Below are 16,415 nucleotides of genomic sequence, written 5' to 3' on the forward strand. Positions count from 1 at the left end.
GGCCAGTCGAGTATAAGGCCCTTAAGGGAGGCTACTCTTTCCATCTGGCTCCCTAGCACATACTGAGGGATGGAGTTCGACGATGAGTTGTGAATGAATATGTAGGGCCTTTTACATTAAGACTAGTTATCTACTTATTCGCGGCTGGCTTTTTGAACTGATGATGGACAACCCGTAGGATCGACGACACTGACTGATGCTCAAGGATTTCGCGACAGAGCTAGCTGACTTGGAACCGTCAGAATCTGCAGCAGGAACTTATGATCTCTCCGGGAAGTTATGTGGATGTCGTCAGCGCGAAAAGCTTAAATCCCTTCATTCCTTCGGTCGCATAGTTCGCGTTCGTACCTTCGTATTAAACTTCCGGGTCGGGATCAAAGCATGGAATCGTTTAATCGTATTTCTCCGCCTGGTATAACTTCGAATTCTGAAGAATCCCGACCGAGGCACAAGGAGAGTCTTTAAAAGCTGCCATACTCGCGCAATGACAAAGACGAATTGCAAAAAACTCACTGCTGTTGGCTATACCTACTGTATAACATGGGTATCGGGCAATACATTGCGCTTGGCCTTTTGCACGCCAGCCTCGGGCTGGCAGGCACTGTTTCTTTATATGCCCCTCTCTCCTACAGCGACCACCGTGGCGCACCTCAGCCGGTCTATAATAGTACGAGATTCACGCTGTCCTCAGACGGCACTGCCCCAGCCATCATTGTCCTGGACTACGGAAGGGATGTTGAGGGCTATGGAACGTTTCAGGTTACCCGGAGATCGGGAAACACTTCTACATTCGAGATGAGCTATAGCGAGACCCGCGCCTTGTTGGATATCTATATGGTCAGTACGCTTACGGTAGTCTCTTCTGCAGAGGTGATTGATTAGTTTTCATCCAGGCCGACGGCCCCCTCCCGCTGGCTGCGGCCATGGACACTTATCGAGTCAACCGCTACAACATCACTGACGAAAAGACCTACACGAATCGTCTTATCCAGGGCGCGCTGCGATACCAGAAGTTGAATCTTTCGAGTGCCGGTCAATTGGAGCTTTCCATGGTTGGTTTTAGGCCAGCTGTGGATGACACTCCCTTGTCTGAGCTCCCCGGGTCTTTCAATTGCTCAGACCCGGTGCTGAACCGCATCTGGGAAACGGGAGCCCGCACGGTACAGCTAAATGAGTTGCCTGCTGCGTCTCTTCCGGAGTTTTGGACCATTACCGATGAAGGTGCCCTCGTTGATAGTCTCGCCCCTCAACCGTTTGCAGCCAACTATGCCGCGACGATGACCGCTTACAACCTCGATTTCGCCGTGAAGCCTATAACGAACGGCTTTGGCTTTACGGTGCTAAGCGACACCCTCGGCAACGGCATCTATATCTTCGTTGACATCGCCAACGCTGCGATCTCCGCGCACGCAGGGTCATCAGAGCTAAGAAGTACACCACTGGCGTCGGCTGCTCTGCCATCAATGATTACCCTCAATGAATGGCATAGAATTCAAGCCGCTGTCAATGTGACTCAAATATCAGTCAAGATCAATGGAATGTCCCTGCTCGATTTCTCGCAGACATTCGCACTCTATGGCTCATTCGGGCTTGGCGCATCTTTTGGCCACACCGCCATCTTTACCAATGTCTCGTTGACGGCGTTCGGTGCGCAGATGTATGCGTCATCACTTTCTGAGAAGTCAGCCCTGAAGGACTTCATGCTCGGGACAAATCCACTCCCAGTCAGCGTTGATGGATCCCGTCGAGACCGCATCGCCTACGCGGGAGACCTAGACATCACGGCCGGCGCAGCATTTGCCAGCACCAACGGAACCGAGTACATCAACGGCTCAATTGCACTCCTCGGCTCCATGCAGATGCTGCCCGGCTTCTTCGCGCCCAACGCAAAGGTCCAGCAGGAGCCGAGGACAGAGGTAATCCCAGCGAACCTCACGGGTCTGATTGGGTACTCCTTCAGCCTGGCAAGTGCCATGGCTCAGTACTACGAGCAGACTGGTGAAATTGCGTTTCTAAAGTACTGGGCCCCCAGGGCCGCCCGACTGTTCGACTGGGCACACTCCCAGACCCTCCCTAGCGGGCTGTTCAACATCTCTGACGTGGCCCTGGGAGGAGACTGGAACTACTACGATCCTCCCCTGGGTGGAGTTGTCTCAAAGTTTAATCTCATCTATGCCTACGCGCTGAAGCAGTGGCTCCCCTACCTGGCTGATGGAGGGTTGAACGACACCATGTATGCGCAACGGCTCTATTCCCTACAAGAATCCATCCGAGCCAATCTTTGGAGCGACAGGCTGCACGCCTTCTACCTCGCCGACTCCCACACAGACTTCTTCTCGCAGGAAGCAAATGCTCTCGCTATCCTCAGCGACACCGTGCCCTCGACCGGAAGGGTCTCAGCAAGGACCCTCCTGTCCAGCATGGCTCGCAGTCTGTTCATCTCCGCCGGCGCTCTCGCCTTCTCTCCCACCAGCGCTGCAAGCGGCTGGTCGCAGAAGGTTAGCCCATACGCCTCAGGGTACCATCTCCAAGCCGCGTTAAACACGCGCGACACCGCCACAGCTACATACCTCCTACACACCCTCTGGGGCCCCATAAGTGACCCTGCTTATGCAAACTACACCGGCTGCACCTGGGAGACGCTGAACACCAACGGACGGCCCGGCCTCGGCGCCCCGACCTCGCTCTGCCATGCTTGGGGTTCTGCTCCCACGGCCATGCTGAGTCGTCATGTCCTCGGTATCCGCGCAGTGAATCCCGGCTTCAGGCAGTGGAAGGTCGAGCCGATTACCCTGGGTCTGCAGTGGGCGCGCGGACGGCATGCTGTGCCGGGGGGCGCGGTTCAGGTGGACTGGTCCTTTGACAGGGATGGCCTGCTTACCATGGTGGTGAACGCCCCTGCTGGTACTAATGGTACTGTCTTCCTTCCTAGGCCGCTACAGGCGCCTTTGGAACGCTACCGGGTCTCTGGGGCGGCGAGGAAGGTGGGTGACGGGGCGTTTGCTGTGCAGGGAGGAGAGGCGTTTACCCTCCGCCAGAACAGGTAGTCTGATGTATAACTGTACCCTCTGTATTATCGAGCGGTTTTCCGTCTCGTGTAGTCTAGACAGTAATGTCCGACTAGACTGGTTGTGGATTGGATATGGATTGATTCGCACTATGTTTGATCCAACCCATGCAGATTATGGGTTGATCCACCAGCTATCTAACCCACCCTCATATCCATACGGGTTGGATTGTAGATTATGGATATATCCATACTACCTAGTCAGGTGACCTCTAGACTCTAGTATTCTAATTACCACCTATTTTTCTAGTATTCTCGCCACACCACTAAGATATCTGAATATTTCATTATATAAGATAATAGATCACTATATAAAATTATATATTACCTATTATAGAAGGTAAAATAGTCTTATATAAGGAAGTAGGGGTGACCCCTAAGTTTAGGATGAAAAGTAATGCAGAGGTATATATAACTCACTATTACTATCCTAATCAGCATCATCTAAAATCTAAAATCTACCATAACTCTAATTTTTCTTAGTAAATCTAATATTTTATTTGATATATAGATAGATACGATTAATCTTTATCTATAGATATAAAAATATACCCCTATCTATTCCTAGAAATAGTTAGAGAAGTCTATTAGTTCGAAGAGGCCTTAGATCATGTGCACCCAATGATGTGGATTGGGTATGGTTAACCCATTTAGTTAATAGGTTGGGTCAGGCTTACCTAGATCCAACCCAAAGTGCGGATTGGGTCAGCCAGTCTAGTCCGATCATTGACAGCCACCGGGAAGTGCTGATGCTGGCGGGGGCGGGGGAGGAACGGCTGGTACATAACAAACCAATAGGCTTCTCGTAATTGAAACATCCAGCCTAATTGAGCTGTGGATCACCTTCACCTCCCTAATAAAAGCACAGCGCAAATACCTCAACGGGGCCCGAGAATTCCGGGCTTAGCCATTGGGGCGCGAAAGTTCCACCTCTAGACTGTATCTGGAAAATATGTCGCGAGATCGGTGGCCATCGTCGGATCCAGACCCTGATGAAGAATAGCCACGCAACAAGCCAAGACACAATTTGACTTCCCTTTAAACACTAGTAATATCCGCCTGGCTAGGGCAAGGCAGTGATTTTTGTTGCTTCAAACAACCCCCTCTCCAGCGAAGAGCCACCGAGCTTTTCCATTCCTGCCGATGTCTTCTCAACTCCATTCATGATGCCCTGTGGGTTCAAAGACAGCCGCCGGGGAGGCCATCGATGTGTGCGCTGTCGCATGGCGCATTTAAAAGTAGGACATGATTGCGTACAGCTTTGTTAGCCTCACCGATAAACGAATCACTAACCTGGAAACGAGCATTAGTGCGACGGTCGCCGACCATGTCTGCGGTGCAGCCAACGAGGCTATGCCTGCTCCTCTCCTGGAAAGCCCGGTAGTGTAGTGCTCATCTCTTGTCATCCACAACCGGCATTGGTGTTACCCAGATTAAACTTATCTCGGGATCCGGCCATGTTTAGCAATGTATTCTTCAGCGCCATACGTTGTTCTTTATCTCCCCTGGTATCTATTTTCTCGTTTGACTCCATACGTGCAATACTGGAGGAAAACAAGCTAGTCCAGGATGTGGTATTGCTGGTTGGAAAAGCATATCTGCTTCATGTGTCTCACCGCAGGACAAACGATCTACGAGAGGCCTTACACCGTCTGCAGCACGCAGCGCTTGAGAAGCTTAAGATGTCGGACACTAAATTGATCACAGCAGGGCTCGTGTCTTCTTGTCTCTTGAGCCTTGCCGAGGTACGTTCTTGGCGTGGCAGTCATCCACCCAGAAGACTGACGTAGCAGCAGCTCATCTTGGATGAGAGCGGCAAGGGTTGGCGATCGTTTACCGGCAAGATACAGACGTTGATCGCATTTAACACGAATGTTACCCAGATGCAATCGCATCTAGGAAGGTGCCTTTATTGGTTCGCACGAATCAGTATTGCGATCAGGGCCATCTGCTTTGATGAAAATCTATCGCCACCGCCGCCTTCTTTCCCCTGCGCAGGACCAAACGAGCGGCGCCATCCTACTTCTCGCAACTCTTTGTCCCCCAGTGTGGAGGAAAATATAGCACTGCTGGCGACGCACCTTGAATCCTGGGCTGAACTCCAAAGCCGGTAAGACTAAACATTGTTTTGGGAGTTCCATGGTCTATTGCTTATTTTGCCATAGGTCAATACGCTGGGTCAAGAAAAGTGAGGAGCTTTATGAGAAGCATATCAACAGTTGCCCTGCATTAGGGGAAGCATATGGGCATACGACGTCTGAGCATATCATGCGCGGTATTGAGATTGTCTACTGCGCATCGAGGCTGCAACGTGCTATCATCGCGACAGTTCTTTTGTATACCGATTGTCCAACGTCTATTATCCATCCAGCAATACTGTCTTTGTTGCCATATTACCAGTGGTCACTTGCGGGCCTATCAAGACAATTTGTCCATCCCGCCTGGTCCTCTCTTGGCTGTGGTCTGCCTGTGATGCATGACGAACTTGCTCACCAGCAAGCAATACAGGCGTTTGCATATGCGGAAAGAAGCCTAGTAAATAGCGCGGATTTTGAGGGACTTATTTATATCCCAATCATGAATATTGTGGCCCTTGAGATGAAAACAGGACAAGAAAGAACCCGGGCGCTTGAATTCGTGACAACCCTGAAGACCAGGGGATTTGCAGTGGCAGGTAAGGTTGAGCAAGACCTCAAGGAAGCGTGGGTAGGGATGGTACAGTAGATGGTGGATGGTGAGACATCTGAACAGTTCGCACTTTCTTCGGGTTGTCGAACTACGTGGCGACGCCGAATGTTGAATACTCTCATGTGACTCTCAATGTACTGTAACTTAGCCCACTGTGCTATTTTAATAGTCAAATATACTTGAAACTCTATAAATTGTTACTTGCTACCGCTGGCCTCGTGGTTTTGGGCTGGCGAGTCCCAAGAAGTGCACACTCAAGCACTATTACTACACGATACCAGATTATTGTCGGGAGGACAAACAACAATACCTTTTTTCGACTTGCCTTTACAGCCCTTGACCGTAATATGGTAAATAAAGGTCGGGCAGAACAGCAGCTTTGCCAAGAAACCTCGAGGGTCATCCTTCGCGTTATTGTTCCTCCATTGGGCGTAGTGTCTCATTCCTTCTGATGCGTCATAACTCAAACTGTGGAACTTGAGGTCTCCATTGTAGACAGCACTGAAATGCTGCCTATGGTATTCCATACACGTGTGCGGGATAAAGAAAAAGGGGCGCATGAGAAGTGTATTCTCTGTGATATATAAAGCCTGATGTTCGCAGGACAAACAGCACCATTCTTCCCCTGTTATCATACACTCACCTTGCGGATACCATCTTCCCTACGAAGGATCTGCAATTAAATTACAGAATGTATCTCCCGTTTGCTATTTCGTCTATTCCCTTGCTCGTGGTCTCCGTAGCAAGTACTCGAGACGTCGATGTTGCTATCGTTGGTGGCGGTTTGTCAGGCCTGGCCGCAGCCAAGGATATTGCAAAGTCAGGCAAGACTTTTGCTATTCTCGAAGCTCGCGATCGCGTGGGAGGCCGTGTACTCAATGCGCACCTTTCCAATGGAGAGGTGCAAGAGCTCGGTGCCGAGTTCGTCGGGCCGACCCAGGACCGTGTGCTCTCTCTCACAGCTCAACTTGGTCTGACAACGTATCCAACATACACGACTGGAAAATCGATACTGTACCGAAACGGCACTGTTAATCCTTACGATGCAGATCTTGCTACCGGTGGCCTCCCGCCCGTCGGCTCGGAAGCCCAGGCAGAGCTCGTGAGTTTCATAACAGAACTTGACCGTTTGGCGAGTGAACTGGACGTTCACGCACCTTGGAAACATGCCAATGCTCCAATGTGGGACGGCATGACCCTGAAATCTTTTGTCGAATCTCGGATGAGTCTACAAGATTCACTGCTGCTCTTCGAGACCGCTACTCGATCCATCCTTTCCACCGAGACGGCAGAGCCATCTCTACTGTACATGCTATCATACATCGCCGCTGCCGGTAACGAAACAAACGCCGGGACAATCACTCGTCTTATTGGCAGCAAGGGAGCCGCTCAGGATAGCCGAATCAATGGCGGCACTCAATTATTGGCGACGAGGCTGGCGGAGAGGCTTGGGGCAGCGAACATCTTCTTGAATTCACCAGTACGGGAGGTCAAACTCAAGGGCGATAGATACATTGTCCGATCTGACAGGATGGAAGTATCAGCCAAACACGTTGTCATCGCCATGTCTCCTCCGATGGCGGGACGGATTTCCTACGATCCATTACTACCCGCCGGTCGGGATCAGCTCACTCAGCGCATGCCTATGGGTTCGATCGGCAAGGCTATCGCGATCTACCCTAAACCCTGGTGGAGGAAACTAGGCTTCAATGGACAGGTGCAGAGCGATACCGGTGTCATCCGAGCAACATTTGATAATACGCCAGCTAATGAGAGCTTCGGTGCTATCATGGGTTTTATTGAAGCCGATGAGATGCGAGCTCTGGACGGGGCCCCGCAAACCGAGATCAACAGGCTCGTCACAGAGGACCTGGTCAAGTACTTCGGACCCCAGGCGGCCAATGTCAGCCAGATACTCATACAACGATGGGACCTTGAGGAATATTCGCGTGGCGGGCCCGTTGCCTATTGTCCCCCAGGGATTCTTACGAAATACGGACCTTTCTTACGGAATCCCGCCGCCAGAATACACTTTGCTGGTACTGAGACTTCTTCCTACTGGACTGGATTTATGGACGGCGCCATCCGCTCTGGTGAACGGGCTGCGGCAGAGATTATCGCGGATTTTTGATTTTTCACGGGTCTGTCATACTTTTCTAAGTTACTAGGTGCCAAGCCATAGTAGGTCTACCAGTCGTAAACTAAGCATGTAAGAATCTAGGAAAGTGTTTCGGAAATTAGTGTACTTAGGAATGTGATCAAGGGTAATTGTTCTTCATAGGTTGACATTGAAATTCTTTGTATTCGTAATTGTAGGTGTAAGAGCAAGGAGGTTCAGATGGACATTTAGATCACTACAATATATAAATATATATGATTTTGACTCATCATCAATATACTTCTGCTTCTTCTAAGGAACAATACTAGACTCCCAAAGCAAACCATTATTGTCTATGTCCAGACACTTTTTCCCACCCCTCGTCAATGCTACTCGTAAGATACTCATGTAGAACAGCTTCACAAGCCAAATATTTGTAGCACTGTTATTCTTCTTATCATTCCGGCACAGAATCATGAAGTTGATTCCGTTGTAAATTTCGAGTGTAATCGCTTAGAAGAGTCAGCTTCCAACCACTAAAATAGAGCGTGGGCTACGAACAGTAATATTTGTCCCCCAAAGGTACTCTTCTTCCGACAGACTGGTTGTATTCCGAAGTCAGTCAAGGTAATTGTAAGGCTGAAGAGTTAGTTGAGCAGCTGCTCACTGAATATTGCTAGACATCTCTGATATTAGAAGTAGACAATACGCACATGGTAAATATTAAGATATACTAGACAGAGGTGCTGCTGTAACCTTAGTGGATGTAAGATATGGCTAGATGCCACTGTCATGGGCGACAGAATGGGCATGAGGCAGCTGTGATATTACTGCTTGAAGGAGGTCCTGCAGTGGATACTGGTTTCAGGGGGGCAGTAGAGAGAAAAATGAGGATAGCATGAGTGGCGTTGGGGCGCTGGGGTCGAGACTGTAGCTGGAAGTGCCCTAGGAGATCTGCGGGATGCGGACTTGTATTCTCTTCGGGGTTAAATCTGGTTTCTGTTGTACGGATGAGAATGCCTGGCTTTAGCATCCTCTCAACTCCTGGTCAAATATAAATTGTAGGTGTTCTGTGGGCTTTGGAGGTCCCACCTTGCCAGATGCCTGTGAAGGATATGAACAGGAGATAGAGAGGAGACCAGGGCCTGACAGAGCCATAATAAGGTGTACTATTTGGTCTCTCATTAACTGAAAGCTATACCGGAAATGACTAAATCAGTGAATCCAGCCTAGCATACAGTCACAAGATGCAGATTCAATGAGCGTATAATTAAATGAGACAACTGAATCAGAAAAGAATGTTATCTCTAAACGTGCAACTATACTTAGTTAGGTAGTTTTGGCTGCCTTGGGTTGTTTTAAGCTCATGAATGCCACTGTTTCTTCCCCAAACTGAACATCTTGGTAAACCTGAAATCCATTTCGCTGCAACACCTTCAGGCTTCCTTTATTAGCATAGTTAACTGCTGCATATAGTTTCTCATCTTGCCCCATCCCAACTGCTCGAGGAAGCTTCCACCATGCGTCTATAACAGCCTGTGCGGCTTCACTGGCATATCCTTTCCCCCAAAAAAGGGGATGGATTGTATAGCCCAGGGACGGTGCGGGTGTTAATGAGTTGACGCCGATATCACCAATAATTCTCTCAGGGTCATCTTTTGGGATAATCACAAAGGTAAATAGTCGTCCAACAGCACCGGATGCATCTGCGCTGTTGAATAGATTTCTTCTCATCCAGGTTTTAGTTGCTTCAGTCGTGGTGTCTGCTACTCTAGGCCAGCTGGGGTAGTTCAGTGATAAGAACAGGAGAGCAGCAAAGTGAACAGGTTATTCTCACAACCAGTCAACAACATCCTGTCGACGTCGAAAAGTGAATATTCCCGCGGCATCTTCGTCGTTATCAATGCGCAGCGGCCGCAAAAGGAGACGCGGGGTATAGATCGGCTCTAGGTGTTCAGGCACGATTACTGAAACGACTTGCTCAGGATATGACATGGCAAACTGACGGTATAAAAATTTGGTCGCTTAGAAGGCGGATTATCTGCTAGATATATATTAGCACGCGCCTTGAGTGAGTCATTAGTGGAGTTACTAAAGTTGCATTTGGGCTCATGTGACTCGGATTTAATCAATGCCTACGCTTTTGATTGGCTTTATCTCCTGGAGCTCTATCGATGTTGGTCAGTGCCTAAAAGATCACTCAACCCCTGCGCCCCTTTCCAAGGCCTTTACCGTTTATCTTGTTAACCAGGTGACGATGTGGCTTGGTGACATGCTTTTTGTTCAGCGAGCTACTAGTTTTCAGCGAGCAGAGGCCTATGATTGAAATTCTGTGAGAGGGGTTTCGGAGGGATCCATTACCATAAGTTATAGTCAGTGGAGCATGCCTGCTTTTTGATGCTTTTAATTTAAGAATGCATCTCGCGACATAGGTTTCAGTCCATAGTATTGCCTTACATTAATCATTCAGAAGACATAAAACCACATACGACCACAGGGTATGGAAAACAGGGCTTCCCGCCCACACAGCCGTACTTATAATATACAATCCATAAAACTAATAATTTAATAGCTAAGTTAGTATAGTTAATTATATAGAAAAATTTTCTCCTCTCTATTTTCTACCTTTTATTCTAGTTAGTAACCTCTAAGAAATCCGAAAATAGGGAATTTGATTGAGGTTTGTGTCCGTTACTTATCATCAGTGTTATTAATTACTTCCATAAGTCATTGCTGGCATGATAACTGAGCATCTTCATTAATATCTTTATCCCTTTGCTCTTCAGTGCTTTCACCTTTGACATCATTTTGATCATATACCACCTCCCTATGGCTTCCTCTCAGCTGTCTTTTATGTTTGGAAAAGACATCGAGTCTAACATAATAACTATCTACAGTTGTATTAAGACAGAGGTAGTAGCAGAACTATAAGAACCCCCTCCACTACTAAATAGAGGCGTAAGAGCATGGCTCTAAGTCCTTAGGGCCTTTTCTTGAACTTTAACACATAGAGTCTCTTAAATACTTTAGCATATTCTAATCTAAATATAGTACAGGATTACTGAGGGACTTATTACAGTCTCTAATTACTTAAATTAGATTACTGCAGGCTTTTCTGATGCTGGCAATTAGAGTTCTGTATAGATGTGCTCTTGATGCCAGGTATTTCTCGATTAATATCACCCTGGGTGTGTTTCTTAAGCTGTTCAGCATGATGAATGAGCTTTACCACCTCTTTATAATAAGAGAAATGCTAACGTAATAGTAACTTAATTTACAAGGAGTACTAGTAGGTTATCCTGGCCCAGGGCCTGTATGTCGGTATTAGCGCCAGAATGTCATTCGTCCCCAGTGTTACCATTATGGGCACATATTTCTTAACGCAACAATCCACTGTGCCGGGCCCGGCTGCCACTAGCTCCAGTATCAGAGGCATTATCTACCCTGTTGTGCTGAGGCATCTGATCATCCAGATTGGACTGCCCTGTGACCTTAACTAAGACTTAAACGACAATGACCCAATTCAAACAACTTCTGTATCGATGCAAAGTCTCCAGTGAACGCAGGGAATGTCATCCACTAAGATTTTGAAGTCAGTCCGGCCATGTAACTTCCAAAGGCATGCGTATATGTGGTGTAACTCATGACAAATAACAAGCTCACACTGCATTCTTTTTGGCATTGATCATCGTCAGGACTATTTTCCCAACGCAGTTTTGAATTCCATCTTCAGCTAGCCACAGCAAAACTTGCGCCCTCTTGTTTTGTTACTTTTTCTGGTAAGTTTCGTTGTTTTCGTGTGGTCACCCTTTATCACCCTTTAAATATTTTCTCATGGCCTCGCTCTTCAATGTGATCTTCAGTATCTCTCAACAGATCTCTCAGTATCAACAGACCATGCAGTTTCTTGGCGCCTTCTCCCTGCTTAGCTTTTGGGCTGGCCTGGCGGTAGCCGCCTACAACGATGCCTGTCCTAATTGCACAGAAATATACAACGGAGGCTGCGACAAGGACAGTGGCCCAGTAAAACTACTCATTGGCAACGGTGGAGCTGGTCAAAGTGGACTTGTGAAAGGTATATTAGCCTTAATAGGAGCACCCCTCATGATAAATGTGACATTAACCAGCGCACAGCACTTGCTGACAGTTTTATCCAAAAACAAACAAATCACTGCAGGAAGGATATCTTCAAGATTGGATGGGTAAAAGGGGACACCACAAAGACGATCAACAATCTCAAAGCAGGACATGTACACGTCGGCATAACTTACCATAAGGTGGCCGAACAAATCGCCATTGATGCGGGCTTCGCGAAGGGATGCATGTACGAAGACGATAGCAAACATCCTTGCTTCACAGATTGCAAAAATGCGACGGAAAAGCCATGCTATACGTTTCGTGACCACTTCTACTTGGTTGGACCTCGGGAGAATCCTGCACATGTTGAGAAAGATGAGAATATCATGAACACATTTAGGAAAATCTATGAGACCGGTGAAAGGGGCAAGGCCCGCTTCCTCACTCGATTTGATAAATCTGCGACTAATATCAAGGACTCGGAGATGTGGATTGGAATTGGGCAGGTGTGTATTCTTTTCTTCTTCTGTCTTCCTTAGCTAACCAGAACACTAGGTTCCATGGGCGCACGACTACTCGGAATGGTACCATCAGTATATTGACTACCCAGTTCAGGCATTGACGGAAGCTATTACACAGGGGGAGTACACGATCACCGATAGAGGAACCTATCTCACCCTAATGAGTCAGTTTCCGTGTCTCACTGAGAATACTACAATATATCAGAAAGGGGAAGACCACGAGGAGCTGCTTAACCGAGGTGACATTATAACCTCCAGCAACATTCAAGCTTCCGATCGGAGTTACGTCGACGATTTCGTGAAATGGGTCCATGGCCCCGATGGACAGGGAGTCATTCGAAACTACCATAAGCCACAAAAAAAGTATTGCTTGTATAAGGGATTCCCTACTGATGGCGACTCGCTCGAGCCAGACAACTGCACGTGGGACTTGGACGCTAGCAAAGCTTGTGCCACTCATGATGATGGTGATGTAAGAGTGGATTTATGAAAAACAAAAAGAAATTAGGCTGGTGACTAGGAAGAAACAGATCAAAGACGAATATCGTGACCACTATCTGAAAATTATGAAGATAGCCTGAGTTCAATACAGTGACTTGCATTCTTAAGAGTTGGTTTTATCTGTCATACTACTGGCCACTACAGCGGAACTCGACGTGTTGACCATAGTCTTACATAGTCTTAATGCAACTCCATGAAAAGCTTCGAAGCAAGCTAAGCGGCCGCGGTGGTGCGCGTGTTAGTGGGGTGCGCAGCTCACTTGTTGAATAGATCATATACTAAGGTAGTATTCTTTAGTAATATTATGTAAAGTACTATGTGATATATTTTATTCCTCTTATCGATGCATCATACATACCGAAAGTCCAATTTGTTCTAGCTTAGTGTACATAATATATCTGCTGCAGTCAGAATGTCAGAGTTAAACAAAGTGGGTCTTACGGTAGAGCTAGTTTAGCGCACGGCTGGGGTTATAATCATGATGACAATAGTATGTACCCAACTAGAAAGCGAGCAGTTTCATTGGTCTTTTATGCCGTCTTAACTGTGGAATTATAAGGGTTCTCCGGCATACAATTGCCGGAAATCTTGCACTGCTCAATTTTGTTGGAAATATTATATTGGCTCCTATACTAGCTATTTCATGGTATCTTCCCGTCATCCTCTACGGAGTATAGTTTCAGATTATTCAGCGAGTTATGAACTAAGGAAAACGACTGATACAATTAGAAGTAGTTAAGTACGTTGCTGTTTGTTTAGAGGCGCAGATGGGTCATTGCCTTGGCCGTTATTATATGATAAGGAAGGTATTCTTCCTCTCATGCCACAGCAGCCTTATCATGACTTTATGATTCAATTTTTTGGTAGTTAACAGCCCACCAATGCTCTTACTGGGTGCAATCAGGGCTCTGAGGTCGCGTAGGAGATTGTAGCCCGAGTTAATCAATATGAAACAGACCCTGGTTCTATTCTCGTAGCCGAGTTAACTAGTATGAAACCTCGGACCCTGGTTCTTCCCGTAGCCGAGTAAATCAATATGAAATCTTACACTGGTTCTTTCTCCATGATCGTCAGGGTCCAGATGAATGAAGTCATTATATTGAAGGCTTGATATATTACGCATATCAGCGGGAAAAATCACTTAGAGTATATGCATTCAAAATAGTATGCTTAAACTAGAAATAAAAAAGATTTATGACTGTTTGATTGAGGATTGATCATGTAGTGAGCCGTGACTTGGGCTAAGCTAGATCTTAAAAAATTACTCCTCTTGCCTTCAGCATGAGCAATGCATAGACATCGGCCCATTGTAAGCTTCTTGTGAGGAATTGGTACCCCGTCGATATTTCTTCGAAATACGAGATACGATCCGAACGTGAAACGATGGATCATTGGATCCTTGTGTCCATTCTACCAAGTAAACCGCTTGTGTCAACCTTAGACTCCACCTGAAACCATAGCCAATGCAACATGGCTAGCGAGGTTCCATACTGGGCCCGAGCTGAAAACATTGCCAACGTGCCATGGCTACTGCATGTTCTGAATGTATCGAGATATAACCTGACGTACAATGTTAGAATCTGGAGTACCGACATAATCATGACAGTATATCCTGCAAATATATCCAAATGGCATGAATTTTAACGCGCAGATGCGCTACCAGCTGCCGGGAGACCCGAACAAGATGCTGTCTGGTGGAAGGCAGGAGACGGAAGTTAAGCGACGAACGAAGACCGGGTGTCTGACGTGCCAAAAGCGCAGGATCAAGGTAAGAAATCTCAATGACTTGGACCTTCAGCCCGTGTTTCGTATGCATTCGCAAGCGAGGGCGATCATCGTGTGCGGGAATCGCGGTCGAACATGCAAAGTTAACGCTTCGCTTGTGCTGCCTACCCGCAAAGAACCCATTATGTTTGGGTACATATAAAGCCCCTTTCTTCTCCCCTCAAAATCCTCTTTTCTCTTCCTCATCCTGTACTACACATTCTCTCATTTTCTCATTCTCTCATTATTCTTATCATATCGTTCGATTTACTTCATTGACTGAAGTCACTCTTTACTTAACAATGTCTCTCTCTAAAGTCGCATGGCTCATCCTAGGCACAGCTGGTCTGGCCGCAGCTCATGGACACATCGATCGTATCGACATTGATGGCAAGTCCTATGGTGGATTCCTGGTCGATCAATACCCGCATGAACAAAGCTTCCCTGATCTCATCGCGTGGTCAACTGCGGATACTCAGGACGCCTATGTTCAAACCTTTGACTACAACCAGCCGAATATTATCTGCCATCAGGATGCCAAGCCTGGTGCTCTCGCAGGCGAGGTTGCTGCTGGTGGCAAGGTGACGATTCACTGGAGCAGATGGTTTGAAGATCACCGTGGTCCGGTAAGTTTCTGGAGCAGGAGTGGACCATGATATGTCCACGATCACGTTGCGACAGAAGTTGTTCGAATCCATCAGAACACTAACACAAGAGTAGGTCATCAGCTATCTTGCGAACTGCAATGGGAGCTGCGCTTCTGTGAACAAGACCGAACTTGAGTTTTTCAAAATTGAAGAGGCTGGTCTTCTCGACAACAGCAAGTCCCCCGGAAGATGGGCCAGCGATGAGCTCATGGCTGCCAACAATACCTGGACGGTCAACATCCCTTCCGATATTGCAGCAGGCAATTATGTTCTTCGTCATGAGATCATCGCACTACACAACGCAAGGGAAGACAATGGTGCGCAAGCTTACCCGCAATGCATCAATTTGAAGGTGACAGGGGGTGGCGACGCTACACCCAAAGGCATTCCTGCCACCCAGTTCTACACCCCAACCGATCCCGGAATCCTAGTTGATATCTTCAACAATCTTGCCACTTATGTGATCCCAGGCCCGGCCCTCTACAAGGGCAGCGATACAGCACCTACGTCTATTGCCGTCCCCCCCACCGGAGCGTCTTCCGCCGCGTTGTCTTCCTCCCCAGCCTGGACGACCCCCTATGCAGCGCCTCAGGGTTGTGGATATGTTCCCTACGAGAGCTCTTCTCAAATCACTCCTACACCTGTAGCGAGTGACGCTGAACAGAACGGTCAAGATTATTGGGGCTCCCAGTCCTGGAAGAAAAGATCCTCCGGCTGGACTTTCAGGGGCAGGAAGCATGCTCGAGATCTCTCTGTCTAAGGACAATGTGTGCGAGGCTGTTCTGAAATAATGCGTTGGAAAATATAGAAAAACTTTGGTGGAAGTCATCCTTCATTTTCTATAAGGCAGCGAAATATGAATGAGATTTGATTTCCATCAACAAGATTTCCCCAACGTCTGATTAATGAAGGCTATGGTAGTAGTGATCGAGTTAACTCAGCTATTAAAGGTGTCTGAAAATCAATCAGTATCAGGTGTCTTTTCACCAGCAATAACGTTGATTACAAGCAAAAGGACATGACTGGCTTGGGTGGTTATTTGGCCGGTTGCA

At 47.4% G+C, this 16,415-nt stretch overlaps 4 protein-coding genes across 4 annotated transcripts; all 4 read left to right on the forward strand.

The window, feature by feature from the left end:
* Nucleotides 1-540: 540 nt before the first annotated feature.
* On the forward strand, nt 541-3,047 carry Asppvi_011405 (putative alpha-L-rhamnosidase C; the record flags this gene model as incomplete). The annotated part of the gene is made up of 2 exons (XM_043307234.1): nt 541-837; nt 894-3,047. The coding sequence occupies 2 exons, from the start codon at nt 541-543 to the stop codon at nt 3,045-3,047; spliced, it is 2,451 nt and encodes an 816-aa protein (XP_043163169.1).
* Nucleotides 3,048-6,446: 3,399 nt separating this feature from the next.
* Asppvi_011406 (flavin monoamine oxidase family protein) lies at nt 6,447-7,886 on the forward strand (the record flags this gene model as incomplete). The annotated part of the gene is made up of 1 exon (XM_043307235.1): nt 6,447-7,886. The coding sequence occupies one exon, from the start codon at nt 6,447-6,449 to the stop codon at nt 7,884-7,886; it is 1,440 nt and encodes a 479-aa protein (XP_043163170.1).
* Nucleotides 7,887-11,687: 3,801 nt separating this feature from the next.
* On the forward strand, nt 11,688-12,941 carry Asppvi_011407 (uncharacterized protein; the record flags this gene model as incomplete). Its single annotated transcript, XM_043307236.1, has 3 exons — nt 11,688-11,928; nt 12,063-12,436; nt 12,486-12,941. 3 exons carry the CDS (start codon nt 11,688-11,690, stop codon nt 12,939-12,941), a joined length of 1,071 nt encoding a protein of 356 aa, XP_043163171.1.
* A 2,077-nt stretch (nt 12,942-15,018) lies between these two features.
* Nucleotides 15,019-16,123, forward strand: Asppvi_011408 (lytic polysaccharide monooxygenase auxiliary activity family 9 protein; the record flags this gene model as incomplete). The annotated part of the gene is made up of 2 exons (XM_043307237.1): nt 15,019-15,342; nt 15,437-16,123. The coding sequence occupies 2 exons, from the start codon at nt 15,019-15,021 to the stop codon at nt 16,121-16,123; spliced, it is 1,011 nt and encodes a 336-aa protein (XP_043163172.1).
* Nucleotides 16,124-16,415: the final 292 nt, after the last annotated feature.

This window comes from Aspergillus pseudoviridinutans (genome assembly GCF_018340605.1).
Source record: "Aspergillus pseudoviridinutans IFM 55266 DNA, scaffold_9, whole genome shotgun sequence".
NCBI classification, from domain to species: Eukaryota; Fungi; Ascomycota; class Eurotiomycetes; order Eurotiales; family Aspergillaceae; genus Aspergillus; species Aspergillus pseudoviridinutans.